General features: G+C 45.5%; 4 protein-coding genes across 4 annotated transcripts; 1 reads left to right on the top strand and 3 right to left on the bottom strand.

Annotated features, from left to right (window-relative positions):
• Window positions 1-404: 404 nt before the first annotated feature.
• Window positions 405-1,408, bottom strand: BDB00DRAFT_875744 (uncharacterized protein; the record flags this gene model as incomplete). Its single annotated transcript, XM_053127397.1, has 2 exons — window positions 405-897; window positions 939-1,408. 2 exons carry the CDS (start codon window positions 1,406-1,408, stop codon window positions 405-407), a joined length of 963 nt encoding a protein of 320 aa, XP_052976307.1.
• Window positions 1,409-6,460: 5,052 nt separating this feature from the next.
• BDB00DRAFT_746628 (uncharacterized protein) lies at window positions 6,461-6,637 on the top strand (the record flags this gene model as incomplete). Its single annotated transcript, XM_053118552.1, has 1 exon — window positions 6,461-6,637. A coding segment is annotated over one exon (177 nt), but the record flags the coding sequence as incomplete, so codon positions are not given.
• A 1,896-nt stretch (window positions 6,638-8,533) lies between these two features.
• Window positions 8,534-10,846, bottom strand: BDB00DRAFT_839847 (uncharacterized protein). Its single transcript, XM_053124736.1, has 8 exons — window positions 10,786-10,846; window positions 10,614-10,724; window positions 10,160-10,490; window positions 9,816-10,037; window positions 9,650-9,733; window positions 9,233-9,559; window positions 8,971-9,162; window positions 8,534-8,892 (listed from the first exon to the last, which is right to left on the bottom strand). Exons 1-8 carry the CDS (start codon window positions 10,798-10,800, stop codon window positions 8,735-8,737), a joined length of 1,440 nt encoding a protein of 479 aa, XP_052976305.1. The 5' UTR covers window positions 10,801-10,846; the 3' UTR covers window positions 8,534-8,734.
• A 1,407-nt stretch (window positions 10,847-12,253) lies between these two features.
• Window positions 12,254-12,492, bottom strand: BDB00DRAFT_839844 (uncharacterized protein; the record flags this gene model as incomplete). The annotated part of the gene is made up of 1 exon (XM_053124735.1): window positions 12,254-12,492. The coding sequence occupies exon 1, from the start codon at window positions 12,469-12,471 to the stop codon at window positions 12,256-12,258; it is 216 nt and encodes a 71-aa protein (XP_052976304.1). The 5' UTR covers window positions 12,472-12,492.
• Between the last annotated feature and the right edge of the window lie 915 nt (window positions 12,493-13,407).

Raw genomic sequence — 13,407 nt, 5'->3', positions numbered from 1 at the left:
ATTGTCGAGGAGTGTGGTGTAAAAGGCCTTATGGTTGCTACTACTGGTGGCAGGAGCATATAGAACCAGTACATGGAATGGGTCAAAAATATTGGATATGTGACTGACGTTGATGAGCATGGCTCGATCGTCAGATGATATGGAGCACAGTTTGAGGTGAATGTTGGATGATAGTGCAACAAGACCACAGTGTTGTGTCCAAAGTGATTCGTGTGCGCAGAATTAGGTATGAAGCATTTGTTTGATATTGTCGTCTGAAGCGTGGCTTTCTTGGATAGCGATGAGGTGGGGTTGTTGGGTTTTTAGGTGGTGGATGAGTGATGAACGTACAAGAGGTTTATTCGATTTGCGTAGACTGTTGCAGTTCAGGGAGCAGAATTTCAAATTGAAACTCTTTCTCTTACTCATTGGGTGTCAAATGTGGGGTTGGAGCCATCACCCCTAGCGATAGATTGCCCGGTGGCAATGTTGTCGCATATTTTCTGGCTATGTTTCAGATCATGTGTTGATCGTCGAGGTTTGTGGATCAGATTGGCAGAGATAGGTGTTTTGAGTTTGTCATCGCAAGCTTTGCGGACTGCGCCACGTTTGGTCGACGACATATTCTGGAGAGAGTTACGTGCAGTCAAGGACATAGGCAAAGCCTGGAAGTAAGCCTCCAAATCTTGACTGTCGTCGGCGGCCGAAGCAGTGGTAGGGCTGTCAACGCGTTGGACGGCATGTTCAGTCTGTGTATGCGCGGATACGATGGCCGTGACGGCAGCACTCATGGCGATATTGCCATCGACATCGTCAGATGATGTTTCCTGACCATTCGCAGGTCGTGCTTGTGTAGCAGACAATGTGGTGGCACTTAGTGGTGCAATGCTGCTAGGTGTGGTCGCACTGGTTCTCCACCTGCATCAACACGTCGTTATCTGTTGTGGGGAAGTCATTACCCGTCGTCGTTACATCGTCGCTCGTCGTTACATTCGCTCGTCGTCTTCTCGTCGGTGCCTGTCTTGTCGTCGCTGTCCGTCTTGTCATCGCTGCTCGTTCTCTGCCCGTCGGGGTTCGTCTGCTCGTCATAATTCGTCGTCTGCTCGTCGCTGCTCGTGGCAGTGTTCGTCGTTGTTTCTGCAGGGTGCGATTGCTGCTCATCAGACTGTGGAATGCTGCCAGCGTTGTTGCAGGTGCCAGATGCTGCCAGTTGCTTGCCTTCCTTCTTGCTACCTTTGAGCAAAGGGGTTTTGCATGACTTTTTGTTGGGTTGGGCATCCTTGCCCTTGCCTTCACTCTTGTAAGGGAAAACACGAGCAACATGGCCGAGCTGGCCACAGTCAAAGCAAGTAGTAGTCTGGTTGTGCAGTTTTGTACAATCACGGCGGTGATGACCGCCCTCATGACCCCATGTGCAATGCAATGGCATATCACTTCATGTGGCATAAAACCCAAGTTTTTAAGTGCCTTGCCACCTAATGATATGCTCTAGGTCACTGAATGGAGGCTGGCTGTCTATCGGTTGACAGTTGAGAATGGCGTAACCGCGACCCATGAAAAGATTCGAGTCGCCTTCCTTGAAAGCGCCACAGTCCAAAACTCTTCCATAAGGAAGGAAGCTACTTTTGATGCCATCGCACAGCTTGTCAGCATGAACAAAGGGTAGGTGGACAAGCAGACACGTTTAATGCGATTTTGATCGCCGTCGTTGGGTAGGGCTAAGGTGGCTTGGAAGCGCACACGATCCTTGGTGAAAGTCAAGCCAGTTGTTAACGCACGCTGCAACGACTCGTTTTCGTCGAAACACATCTCAATATAAACTCGTTTGACGCCTTCACGATGGGTGGTAGCGCCAGTATTGCTGGGAAATTGCTTTGCAGTGAGGAGCAGGACAGAGCGTAGTGCCTCTGGTCTGCTGCTAACATCGAAGAAGACGCAGCCCTCGTTGCGGCCAACACGCCATACTCGATGTGACAGTTAGAATATAAGTAGTAGCATCCCCCAAATAAAATTCATCATCCTCTTTCCGATATCCATCCTGTTACATTGGTGGTGAAGCTTTTTCATCGTTGATTGCTACTTGGTATGTCCTTTCCCAATGACCATCCAATCGACCCTTGGCGAACAGAGGCCACACCTCTTTTTTCGCCTGAAGGGAGTGAGCAGTAGACAGCACCGGCTATTCCACTTCCACAGCCAACACCTTTCGCCCATGCACTGCAGGCTCATAGTGCGCAGTATGAACAGATGCGAACACCGCAACAATCATTCATTCCGCTCGACAGCACCATTCAGCACATGCAACATATCAACCATCCCTCGCCATCTATCTATACCCATCAGCAAGTGCCTATGCCAACAGAGCAGCAACATGGCTTGTCGCAGGAGCAGGTACTCCTTCAAGCACAGCAAGTAATCCGCGAACAGCAAGCCGAGCTGGAACGCCAAAAAGCGACACATGACGAGGAATTATGGCAAATGCAGCAGAATATGTATGCAGCATATGAGGAGATGGTAAAGGGAAACGATACGGCGGCACTGACACCGCAAGCAGCAGAAACAGCATCCCATACGGCCACGGACAACATATCAGATTACATGAGACGAGCTGAGGACCACATTCGCATGCAGGCTCAACAACTCCAAGAGCTCAACGCCCACATCCATAGGCAAGACGCCGAATACCAGTCTCGTATCACACACCTGACCGCGTTAATTGATCGTCATACAAATAACGCCACACAGGCCCATGCTCCTAGCAGCAATCCACCGGCTATACCACGGCACTCGAGACCGACTTCAATTACGTCTTCGAATGACCCCATGTCCTCGCCGGTAGTTACGCAACTGCACGCAGTTAACGATCAACATATATCTTCACAACGTCAGGTCAACGCTCAAGGAGATATACAATAGGAGGGAACAGTACAACAGGCACAGCTTCAATCCGCATGGGAGGCTCAGGACGTCGCCTCATAATCCCACCATTTAAGGGCAACGAGCATGAGGATGCACATGTGTGGCTCCTTGTGTTCAACCAGGCGGCTACATACAAAGATTGGGATGAGCAAACGAAAATGAAAGAATTCGCTGTATCGATGCATGGGAATGCGGCGTATTGGTGGGCGGGTCTCGAGCCAATTAGAAAACAAACATTTCAGGCTATTTGTGTAGCCTTCACGGCGTTTTATGGTGGTGGATCCAACTCTGCCAAAGCAGCATTGGATGAACTTAAAAATCTACGAAGGCAACACTCCAATGACCAACTTTGGTGCACACCTGAAAACGTTACTTATGCGAGCGCAGCACGACATGCCAGAGTATATGCGTCTTCATTTCTTCTAGGAGCATGCTCGACCTCAAGTAGCAGCCAAAGTGGCCAAGCATCACCCACCAACCTTAGATGCGGCTATTGAGCTGGCGATAAGCATGGTGCATGGAGCGTGTGGACAAGAAGAACGGCATCCGTACCAAGTCAGCCAGCAGCGCCAACGGTAACACCACCACACCACCAATGATCTCAACACCAACTGCACCACCACCATCGCCATCACCTCAACAACCCACTATTTCAGCGGACGGCGATGTAGAAATGCAGTTGAATGCGCAGTACCGACGTGGTAACAGCCATTCGCGCAAGCCTGGTCGGTGTGACAACTGTGGAAAGAAGGGTCATTGGAAACGCAGCTGTTGGGCAAAGAAGAAGAAGCATCAAGGAGCGCAAGAGACCATAACAGCATCAACGTCAGCATCACTAAGCACTGGCAAAAATTACTTTGACTGTGTTTGGCAAGGAGCGCAAACCCAACTGCAGGCAACCCAAAACAACCGTGGCAGCTTCTTTGTTACAGCAATGATAGGCGATCAGCAATTTGACGTATTGATCGACACAGGTTTGGATTTGACATCAGTAACGACGGCAGCAATGGAGTCGATTGGCGCACCTATAGAAGTCGCGTCACCAACGCTGATCGGTTATGGAAACGAAGGAGAGCAGCGGTCAAATCACAAAGCTCACACAACACTTCAACTAGATGGCATTTCATATGACATCACTTTCAAACTCGTTGAAATCCAACGGCCAGCCATTATCATTGGTAACGACTGGTTAATTGCGCACGACATCTTACCTGATCCACACAATAACACCGCTCTCCCGCGCCACATTTTCATACAACGTGCTGTAGCATCATCCCAACAACAAACTACTATCAACAATCACAACAACACAACGTCAGCACTAGCACCAGCACCGTCATTAGAACCAGCAACGACACGACGAATTGCAGCACCAACACCAGACGAAGCATTGGATCCAGCAGTGGCCACCATTCTTGCAAAATATCCCGCCATATATGACAACAGTCCAGTCCAAACTATCACCAATGCACCTGTCCAGCATGTTATCGACACCGGCGATGCTCAACCAATTGTATGCCGGGATTACCATCGTTCACCCAAGGAGAAGAAAATTCTCAAGGAACATATTGACGATATGCTGGCTCAGGGTGTCATCTGTAAAAGCAACAGCCCTTGGTGCTTACCGCCGATCGTTGTTGCTAAGGATTCGTCTTCTTTCCGTATCTGCATCAATTACAAACGTTTGAATGCAATAACTCGCAAGGACAAGTTTCCCTTGCCAAGGATTGAAGATTTGATCTGTCGTTTGGGTCCGACCTATACCACATATTCCAAGATTGATCTCAAATCGTACTATTGGCAAATCCTATGGCGGAAAGCGATATTTGTAAGACAGCTTTCTGTGCTGACGGTGGTCCTTACGAGTTCCTCGTCCTCCCGTTCGGGTGTACCAATGGTCCTGCGACCAGTCAACGTTTTATCCAAGTGCTACGACCTTTTAGCAATACCATGGCGTTCATCGACGACATTCTGATCTATGCCGAATCGCGTGAAGAACACCTACAAATCTTAGAGCAGGTCTTGGCGAGGTTGGCAGCATACAATCTCAAGATCAATGCCAAGAAGTCATCGTTTTTGGTACCACGCGTCAAGTTTGGCTATTATGTTGCAGCCTCGGGGTATTACTGCTGATCCAGCTAAGGTGGAAGCGATTTTGGACTGGCCGGAACCAACTACAGTCAAAGCTTTACAGCGTTTCTTGAGCATCTGTGCTTATTATCACAAGTTTTTGGACCCGTTGGCAACATGGGCTGCACCACTATATGCCTTGACCGGTGGCAAACAAGAGTTTCAATGGGAGGAGAAACACCAAGCAGCATTCGACGCGATCAAGTAACACTTGGCATCCTTGCCTGAACTGGCACATGTTGATCCAAACTTGCCATTTGATATGCATACCGACGCTTCAGATGTGGGCATAGGAGGAGTTTTGGTACAAGCAGCTCGACCAGTAGCTTTTGCAAGTCGCGTTTTGGCAAGTGCCGAGCAAAATTATAATTGTACAGAACGAGAATGCTTGTCAGTAGTTTGGAATTTACGTTATTTCCACTCATACATCCATGGTGCAGTTCTGGCCATCTATACGGATCATATGGCGCTCAAGGCTATCCTTAGTTTGAATTCACCACGAGGCAGGATCGCAAGGTGGATTCTGGAATTGGCTAACTATGACTTTACAGTCGTGCATCGTCGAGGCAAAGACAACACAGATGCAGATGCATTAAGCCGCAAGTACAGCAATGCGCAAGCAACCCTGACAAACGATCTCATTCGCCAACACCAGATGGAGGATCAGGAAATCCAAGGATATATCCAACAACACGATTCACGTTTCGAAATGCTCGAAGGCCTTCTATACTTACGTGGCGAGGGTACCCCTGTCATGGTTATTCCCAAGGCATTGCGCAAATATTTTCTTGATCTCGTACACGCACATCCATCGGCAGCCCACATGGGTCGCGACAAGACGTTGGCCAAGGCAAAACAACATGGATGGTGGGCGGCAATGGTACCGGATATCACCGAATATATCCGTCAGTGTGAATCATGCCAACGATTCAAAGGTCTAAAGCGCAAATATGGTCATCTACAAAGTATTCCGGTGGGCAAGGCTGGCGAAGTATGGGCGGCGGATATTGCAGTTTTACCTGAAAGCCACAAGGGCAACAGGTATCTGCTAGTTATGATGGACTATCTGACGAAGTGGATGGTTACGGCGGTGCTACCTCAATTTACATCGACGCATGTGGCAAATGTTTTATTATACAATGCGGTTCTGGTTCATAGCATGCCCCGCAAGCTTATCACAGATAATGGGACGAACTTTGTAGGGGAGGTCATGAAGATTATCTGCGAACGGTTGGGCATATCAAGATCTACGACAAGCGTAGAAAGACCTCAGAGCGATGGCTTGGTGGAGCGTATGAATTCGACAATCAAGACGGCGATGGGAATATACGTCGAGCAAGATCCGAAGCAGTGGGACGAGTATCTACCATTTGTCACTTTTGGTATTAATACGGCGCAACAAGCATCCACTGGTTTTTCCCTGTTTGAACTGATGTTTGGACGCATAGCAACTTTGCCAACAACAGGAATATGGCAGCCACCGACGATGAAGAGCCATAATGCCGAAACATGGATAGCCTATTTGAACCACTATTTGCCGGTTATCCATGAACAAGCAAAGAAGAATATACAAGCATCGCAGGAGAAACAACAACGATATTATAATCGCAACCGCCATCCAGTACGAACATTTAACGTTGGTGACAAGGTTCTTAAAGTCATACCAAAGGAGAATCGACACTTTGCCAAGGCGAAATTCATGGGTCCATGGATCGTTAAACAAATCAACAAGCACAGCAACAGCCTTAAACTACAACGAATTCAAGGAAAAAGAACTATTACTACTACAGCCAATTTATCCCAAGTCGAACCATTTTATACATCAACTAGCTTGTAGGAGAGGAGGAATAGTGTGACAGCTAGAATATAAGTAGTAGCACCCCCCAAATAAAATTCATCATCCTCTTTCCGATATCCATCCTGTTACACTCGAGAAGGACGAACTGTCCTACCATCCTGGTTGTTAAGAAGATCATTGGAGTGCATCAATGATACACGTTTGTTTTGAACAACATGGGCCCATGACATTTGTGGTGTATCTGGACCTGTAGTGTGAATGGAATCGTTTATAGTGGTGCCCCTGTCGTCGAAGAGCCATGTGCCACTGTATTCTTAGCTCTCTGCCAATCACGAGAAATCACACCACCAATCAAAGACCCCCCAACGCCAAAGAAAAAAAAAATCCCCGCCATCATGTAAAAAAATGGGCCGCCAATCATTAGGAAAAATCCTGTATTTCATCTGGTGTAAGTAGTGTCAATCAATTGCTCTAGTATTGAGATAGTAGGGTGATAAACGCAGGTAGAAAGTTGAAGATATAATATTAAAGTATACTGTTTATTGAGGAGCATTTATATACTTTATTTAAACTACTGCACATAAACACATCCGTAGAGACACCCTAAAAATTTGAAGAGCATTAAGGAATGTTTTTCATGTACCTTTTATAGTCCTCTTTTGTTAATATATCGACAGATGTATAGTAACAATAACAAGTGAGCACATCCAGTGACCACATCCTTGCGGATACCCCCACAAGTATATGTTTATAGAATGTGTGTAATCTGATGAGGATTAAAAATAGAAGGGGGTGTCCGGAAGGATCTGAGGGGGGGGGGTGCATATCAAAAGCCTTTCTCATTTTGCAAGTAGTGAATGGATAATCCACCAGCAGCTGTACCACCACTTTATCCCTGAACTTCTTACTACCTTTACTGCTATTACGTTGTTAATATTTAACTTGGCAAAAGATGCTATAACCCTATAATGATATAATATATACTTAGGTAAGGCAAAAAGCTTGCTTGATTTCGAAAAAAACAATCATCTGCTGTTTTCCTTCGTTCCTTGTAATGGTTTTCTCATCGCTCATGAACGATCATTTGGACGATGACTGAATTACAGTCGAGACATTATGCGAAGCTGCAAATTTTGGTAGCTATATGATTCTTATAAGATTTTTAGCACCGTTTTTGGTCTGTTGCCAAAACTGTGTTTACATCTTTATTTTTATTTTTTGTTAGGAACTTATGGTCAGGAAAAATTTTATTAAAGTGTGCAAATATCAGAAACTGCCAATAACATTAAAGATACAAAGTGTACAAAATGAAGGGACTAAGGCACATCGTGTGCTGCTATGGACCAAATCGATCCTAAGGGAGGGCTATGCAGATTGTAACAGGAATTTCCGCGAGATGACCAAAGGAACCATAGGAGGGACGTTGTATCCAGACAGCAGGAATCGAACCTACGAGCAATCGAGCAAGCTCAGAAAGGCCACCTGCCTTAACCGAAATCGCTCGGGGCCGGCGCCCTTGTTTACATCTATTTAGCAATTACGACGGGAGGAAGAGTGAAGATCATGTCCTGAGGAAAATGTATTGGAACAAATGGTAAGTTTGACCATGACTATCCCCACAGTAAGGTGGTTCTTGAGGTTGACAGATTAAATGTCACATCTGCAGTATATAAGGCAACTTCGGCCTGTATCCCTAGAGCTGGGGTATTACTAGGATGAACATGGTTGCTAAGCAGTAATTTATTCAATAGTTAAGCTATACCATAATCGCATAATATGCTAGAGACAAGGTCTGGTACAACATTTTCTTTTAAATTAACTAAAGACCGATACTTTTGTATGCGTTGTGTACTAGATACTACAAATAATGCCATGTAAGTCGACGAACACTTGATGCGCTTCTTTCATTTACTTACTAGCATCTCGATAGCGGTGGCGGCGATAGGTATCCAATTTTGCTAGATCCTCATAAATGCTAATTACTTCTGCTAAGGCGTCATCGGTATTTTCACAACTACCTAAAAGCCGAAGTTGATTTATAAAATGAGCAAGGGTTTGCAGTGCCCCTATATATCACAAGATGTTAGTATGCATCGACAACAATTCATATCGTCTAATAAGCTTTCGTCAAAATATATACTTACATTTACTATTGGGCTCTATTTCCAACAATTCTCTAACGGTAAAAATCTCTTCCTTGAGCAATCTTGCATGGTCCAAGGTGTGCCATGCGCATTGGCTGGAGATACTAGAAACTGGAATGGAGCGTTTGGTGGAAGGTGTCCAATGGTCGGTTTTCAAACGTTCTTCTATACGTGCTAAACACGTAGCAGAGACTGAAGCACAATATAACCAATGTTAAATACGCGGTAGTAGACAATAGGAAATGGTGGCGCGGTATTTTACCATCATCTGCTGGTATTTTTATGATCGGCCTTTCTAGAGATGTTGTTAGGGTTGCTTTTGAGCGTGTGCTAGGCATAAGGTTACTAGAACTGATGCGAACTGTGGCAGGACTTGAATTCGCCGTTTTCGGCTTATATACCCAGACAGTGCTGGTACTCGAGGATGAATTACGGCCAACGGGTAACCACGATCCTTCAACTGTATCTTCAGTTTTATCTTCGATCATAGTAGGAGCAGACACAAACGAGACATCATCATCAAAAATGAGTATAACCAGAGGTGAAGATGTGAGCTTGAAAGCTCCAATGAATTGAATGGGATCGGGAACTAAATAGAAAATAAGATGAAGTTTGTTAGGGCGGGAGCATTTTTCTGACGAGTTCAGACGATGAAAAGCGACATAAACGGATCTATTACCATGTCCGACAATCCATCTGTAGTACAGCCATGCTGATTGATCCTCTGGCTCCGTATAGATCGCTTCTTTGACCAAGTATAACTCTATATTATTTAGCAGCATAGTGTGTGAGTGATTACAATTTGAGTTCTATCGCCCAACCCTTTGCTGTGCTATGACACGAACCATCCTTTGCAATCGCGTTCTTTTTATCAACAGATAAGTTATGAACAATTTCTGGTAATAGACGTGTACGCTGGTACCATGCCGAAAAGTTGCTAAAGCTTTCATTGATTTTCTTGGTGGTGAAGTCATACTCGGATCGCACAATCTTTTCATCTTGCTCTTTCTCTTTTGCTTCCTTACGCAGCTGCCGAACCACATATCGTCGATATGTCCAGCCATGAACTATTTGTACGTAGATGCATACGCATTAGCAGTCAGTCACTATAGTGAACCAAGTATTCGCACCCAATCAAATCTGTTTTCTATATATATATATATATATATATATTGTTCATCTCGCTTACAGTTACGTGCATCCAGCGACAATAGTTTTTCAACTAGACCTAGTTCGGCTGGCCAATTGGGTTTTGGCATTGTTTCAAGGCACCAGCGACGATGATTCCACATCCAATAGGACTTTGGATTAATTCGTATCAGTTGCATAAATAGGTCGAGTTCCTTCTTGTATGTTGTGCGATTCTGTTCAACATCGTTCAGGCTCTGCGGGCTTTCGACCAGAATGCCACGTAGTAGCACTAGACGTCGCGTATTCCAAATGGTATAATAGTCAGGATTCATTTCGAGAATACGCGTCGTCAAAGATAGCGTTTCGTGGTTGTAATTTTCGTTTCGAAACTGTTTCGATCATAAAGAAAGAAGCCATCATTAGCAAAGAGAGCCCAAGCAAAACTGTATATTCTAAAGAGAAGGTGTCCACTTGTTGGCACGAATTTAAATGCAGCAAAGCTGTACAGTTACCTGTTCTTGACATTGCTGAACCAAATCATTATACTGCTTTATTTTTACGGCTTCTCTTTCTCGCCGTTTTCTGACCAATTCCTCAGAGGCCTTTACTCGCTCACGGCCATGCTAGATAGTAGCAATTTGTGTAAGTTTTGGACGAGCCGAATTACAGTGCTGGGAAACTTACAACGTTACTGCTCATCAGTTTATTAAAGGGGGTGTGGAATAGAAAATAAAGGCGTTTATTCAGCTTCACGCGGAGACAGCTGAGCACCAGGACTGGTGTCACGTCTTGAAGCACTGAAAAGCGGGAGAGATTGTGCAGGTAGGTGCACGTGATCGGAAAAGTAGGGAATGTCATTGCCATGTTGAATCCGTATTTTATGTATTTTGCCTGCTGCTCGGACACGTAAGGTTCGTTCACTTTAGTGCGCTGCTGGCCAGCTGGCAGTTTCCCATCCTCATAATAGTGCTTTTGCAATTTGCTGGCTTGTGGGAATGTGGGCACGCCTTGCTAGAGCTAGAGCGAAACTCGTCAAGTACTTGCTTTCATTTATTGCTTGCACATCGTTGATGCTTCTGTTGCCAGCCCGCCACGAATCAAAGAAATGGTCCTAGGGAAGCGCCAAGCCGAAGCGTGGTATACTTTATGACGCAGTCAACGTGTGCGACCTACCTTGCACCGTCTAGCTGCATCTTCGATACCCCCATCATTAAAAAAAGCCATCTCACATCGTTATTGGCCTTTTGTTGCAAATGTCGCAAGGTCCTTCTTCCTCCTTGTGTAATTTTGTGGTTCAGGTACGGGAATCGACTGCGATTTTAATGTCCACTGTTGTATATTTTGATCGCTGTCTTTTTCTTGCGTTGTTGCTGCTGCTGCTGAAGGAAATGATGAAGGAGGCGGTGGCAATGGAGGTAGTGATGTCAGGGGCGACGAAGAAGATGGTGGCAGCGGTGCAATCGATCCATCTGTGTAACGCTGTATCGTATAAAAAATGCGAATAATAATTCTTGATATAGCGGTAGCAGCGAGGACATGGCCTGGGTCAGAGATTCGAGAATGAATTTTGGTCAGTTGACTAATAAAAGATACCTACAAGCATACTAATTGCTACTCGTAGATGCTGTATGCGTCCTATAGAATACGCTAACTTGCCTATACCTGAACTTCTTCATCATGAATAATTCTCTTGGCCGTGTCCTTGCCAATACAACGCATTTTTGCTGCGTACAACTGCGACCTTGCGTTTGCAAGTAGCCGGTGGGTTTGCGCAAGCTTTGCTTCTACACGGCGGACCCGGACTCTTACAGCCTAAAGCACTTTTATTTTAGGCGCGCAAAATTGCGTCGACGTCATATTAAGAGGTGGAGAGAAGGAGATACAAAGCGTAGTGAGAGTTTACACACAGAGCATAGGTAGATTTTGTTCTCCTACTTTACGGGTTATAGTCTTGTGGATAACATGAATTACAGAGTTAATGATAAATGGTCAGTTATCAAAAAACCAAGGCCCAGTGAGCCCGAAGCATTTCATCTGTTGGCGGAACTGCAAAAGTCGGCGCGGTTTTCTTCATTCTTTTAGTAAGGCACATGGGCAACATGTCGGCTTGCGGATCCTCTGCCCCGAATTAGTCTTGAGCTCTTCCTGATCTGTCTAATCGTCCTTGTCTACCGCACGGTTTTTCTGGACCGCTGTTTCTTCACTTGCGACTCTGGGCTTCTTCTTTCTCTTCTTTTGCGCCTCCGTTGATCTGCTCTTTTCAGACAACTCCTTTCCTGCTCGGCCTTTTCCTTTCCATCGAGATGCTTTTTTTGCTTGAGACGTCAGCCATACTTTAAATCTCATCACTTCCAACATCACTGCTGTCATCACTGGAGGTGTTGTCTTGCTCCTTTTTTAAAAGGCCTTCTTGTCCTGTCACTTAGAATCGTCAGTCGGTACTGTCCTAGTACCAAGCACACATATTGTATGGCGATTGACAAACTTAACGCAGTGCGCAAGAGCCAACTTAGTAGATCCCATGGGCTGTTAGATAGCGGAAAGCTTGTAGAAGCCCGCGAGAACGCTGCGATTATGCCTCCCATTGACTGCCTCACTTTTACTTGTAATCTCGCCTTTCGGTGTATCAGCCGGAATCTTAAAATCTTGCGAAAAAAGGGTGTAAAGTACATCGGTTGACATATGTCCGGAGTAGTCCTCTTCATAAAAAGAAGGAAAAGTAGCCCGCTGGACCTGTTCACGACTGATCACATTTAGTAATGTACGCAAGAGGCGCTCAGTGGTGGATTTTCAGGGTGTCCTTGACCGGCATCGTCTTCGTCCTTATTTTCATCATGACTCTGCCATGTAGTACGGTCCAAGAGGATTGAAAATATGAACGGCAGCCTTATTCTCATTCTGTGCCAAGTCTGTCCCTCAAAAGGCAGCAAATTCAATGGTCCGTGCGGCGACATCTATCTTGGCCTTGGCCGGGAGCCTCTCGAAGCTTGATAACATCACTCGGATCTTTCGTCCCGCTTCTGCGTCTTCCGTCGTTGTTATCATACTTCTTTACAAAACGTCCGCGTACCTTTTTGCGTAGCTGCAAGAGTGCCTGTTTTTTTTGTTGGCACCAGTAGACGGGCTCGAAAGACTGTCAACCTTTTAGGTGAGAAAAGACAGCACGTTATACTTTGCATGTACGCATTCAGTTACCGTAGCATACGTAGTAGATCAATCATTTTAGATGATAACTTTTGCCTTCTACCCGTGAGTTCTTGGCAAAATCTTATGCGTTACTTCCTCATTGCTCTCTTGTACGATATT

The sequence above is a fragment of the Zychaea mexicana genome (assembly GCF_025766255.1).
Source record: "Zychaea mexicana strain RSA 1403 chromosome Unknown BDB00scaffold_77, whole genome shotgun sequence".
In the NCBI taxonomy this organism is placed as follows: Eukaryota; Fungi; Mucoromycota; class Mucoromycetes; order Mucorales; family Lichtheimiaceae; genus Zychaea; species Zychaea mexicana.
This window is presented reverse-complemented; position numbering and strand designations above follow the sequence as displayed.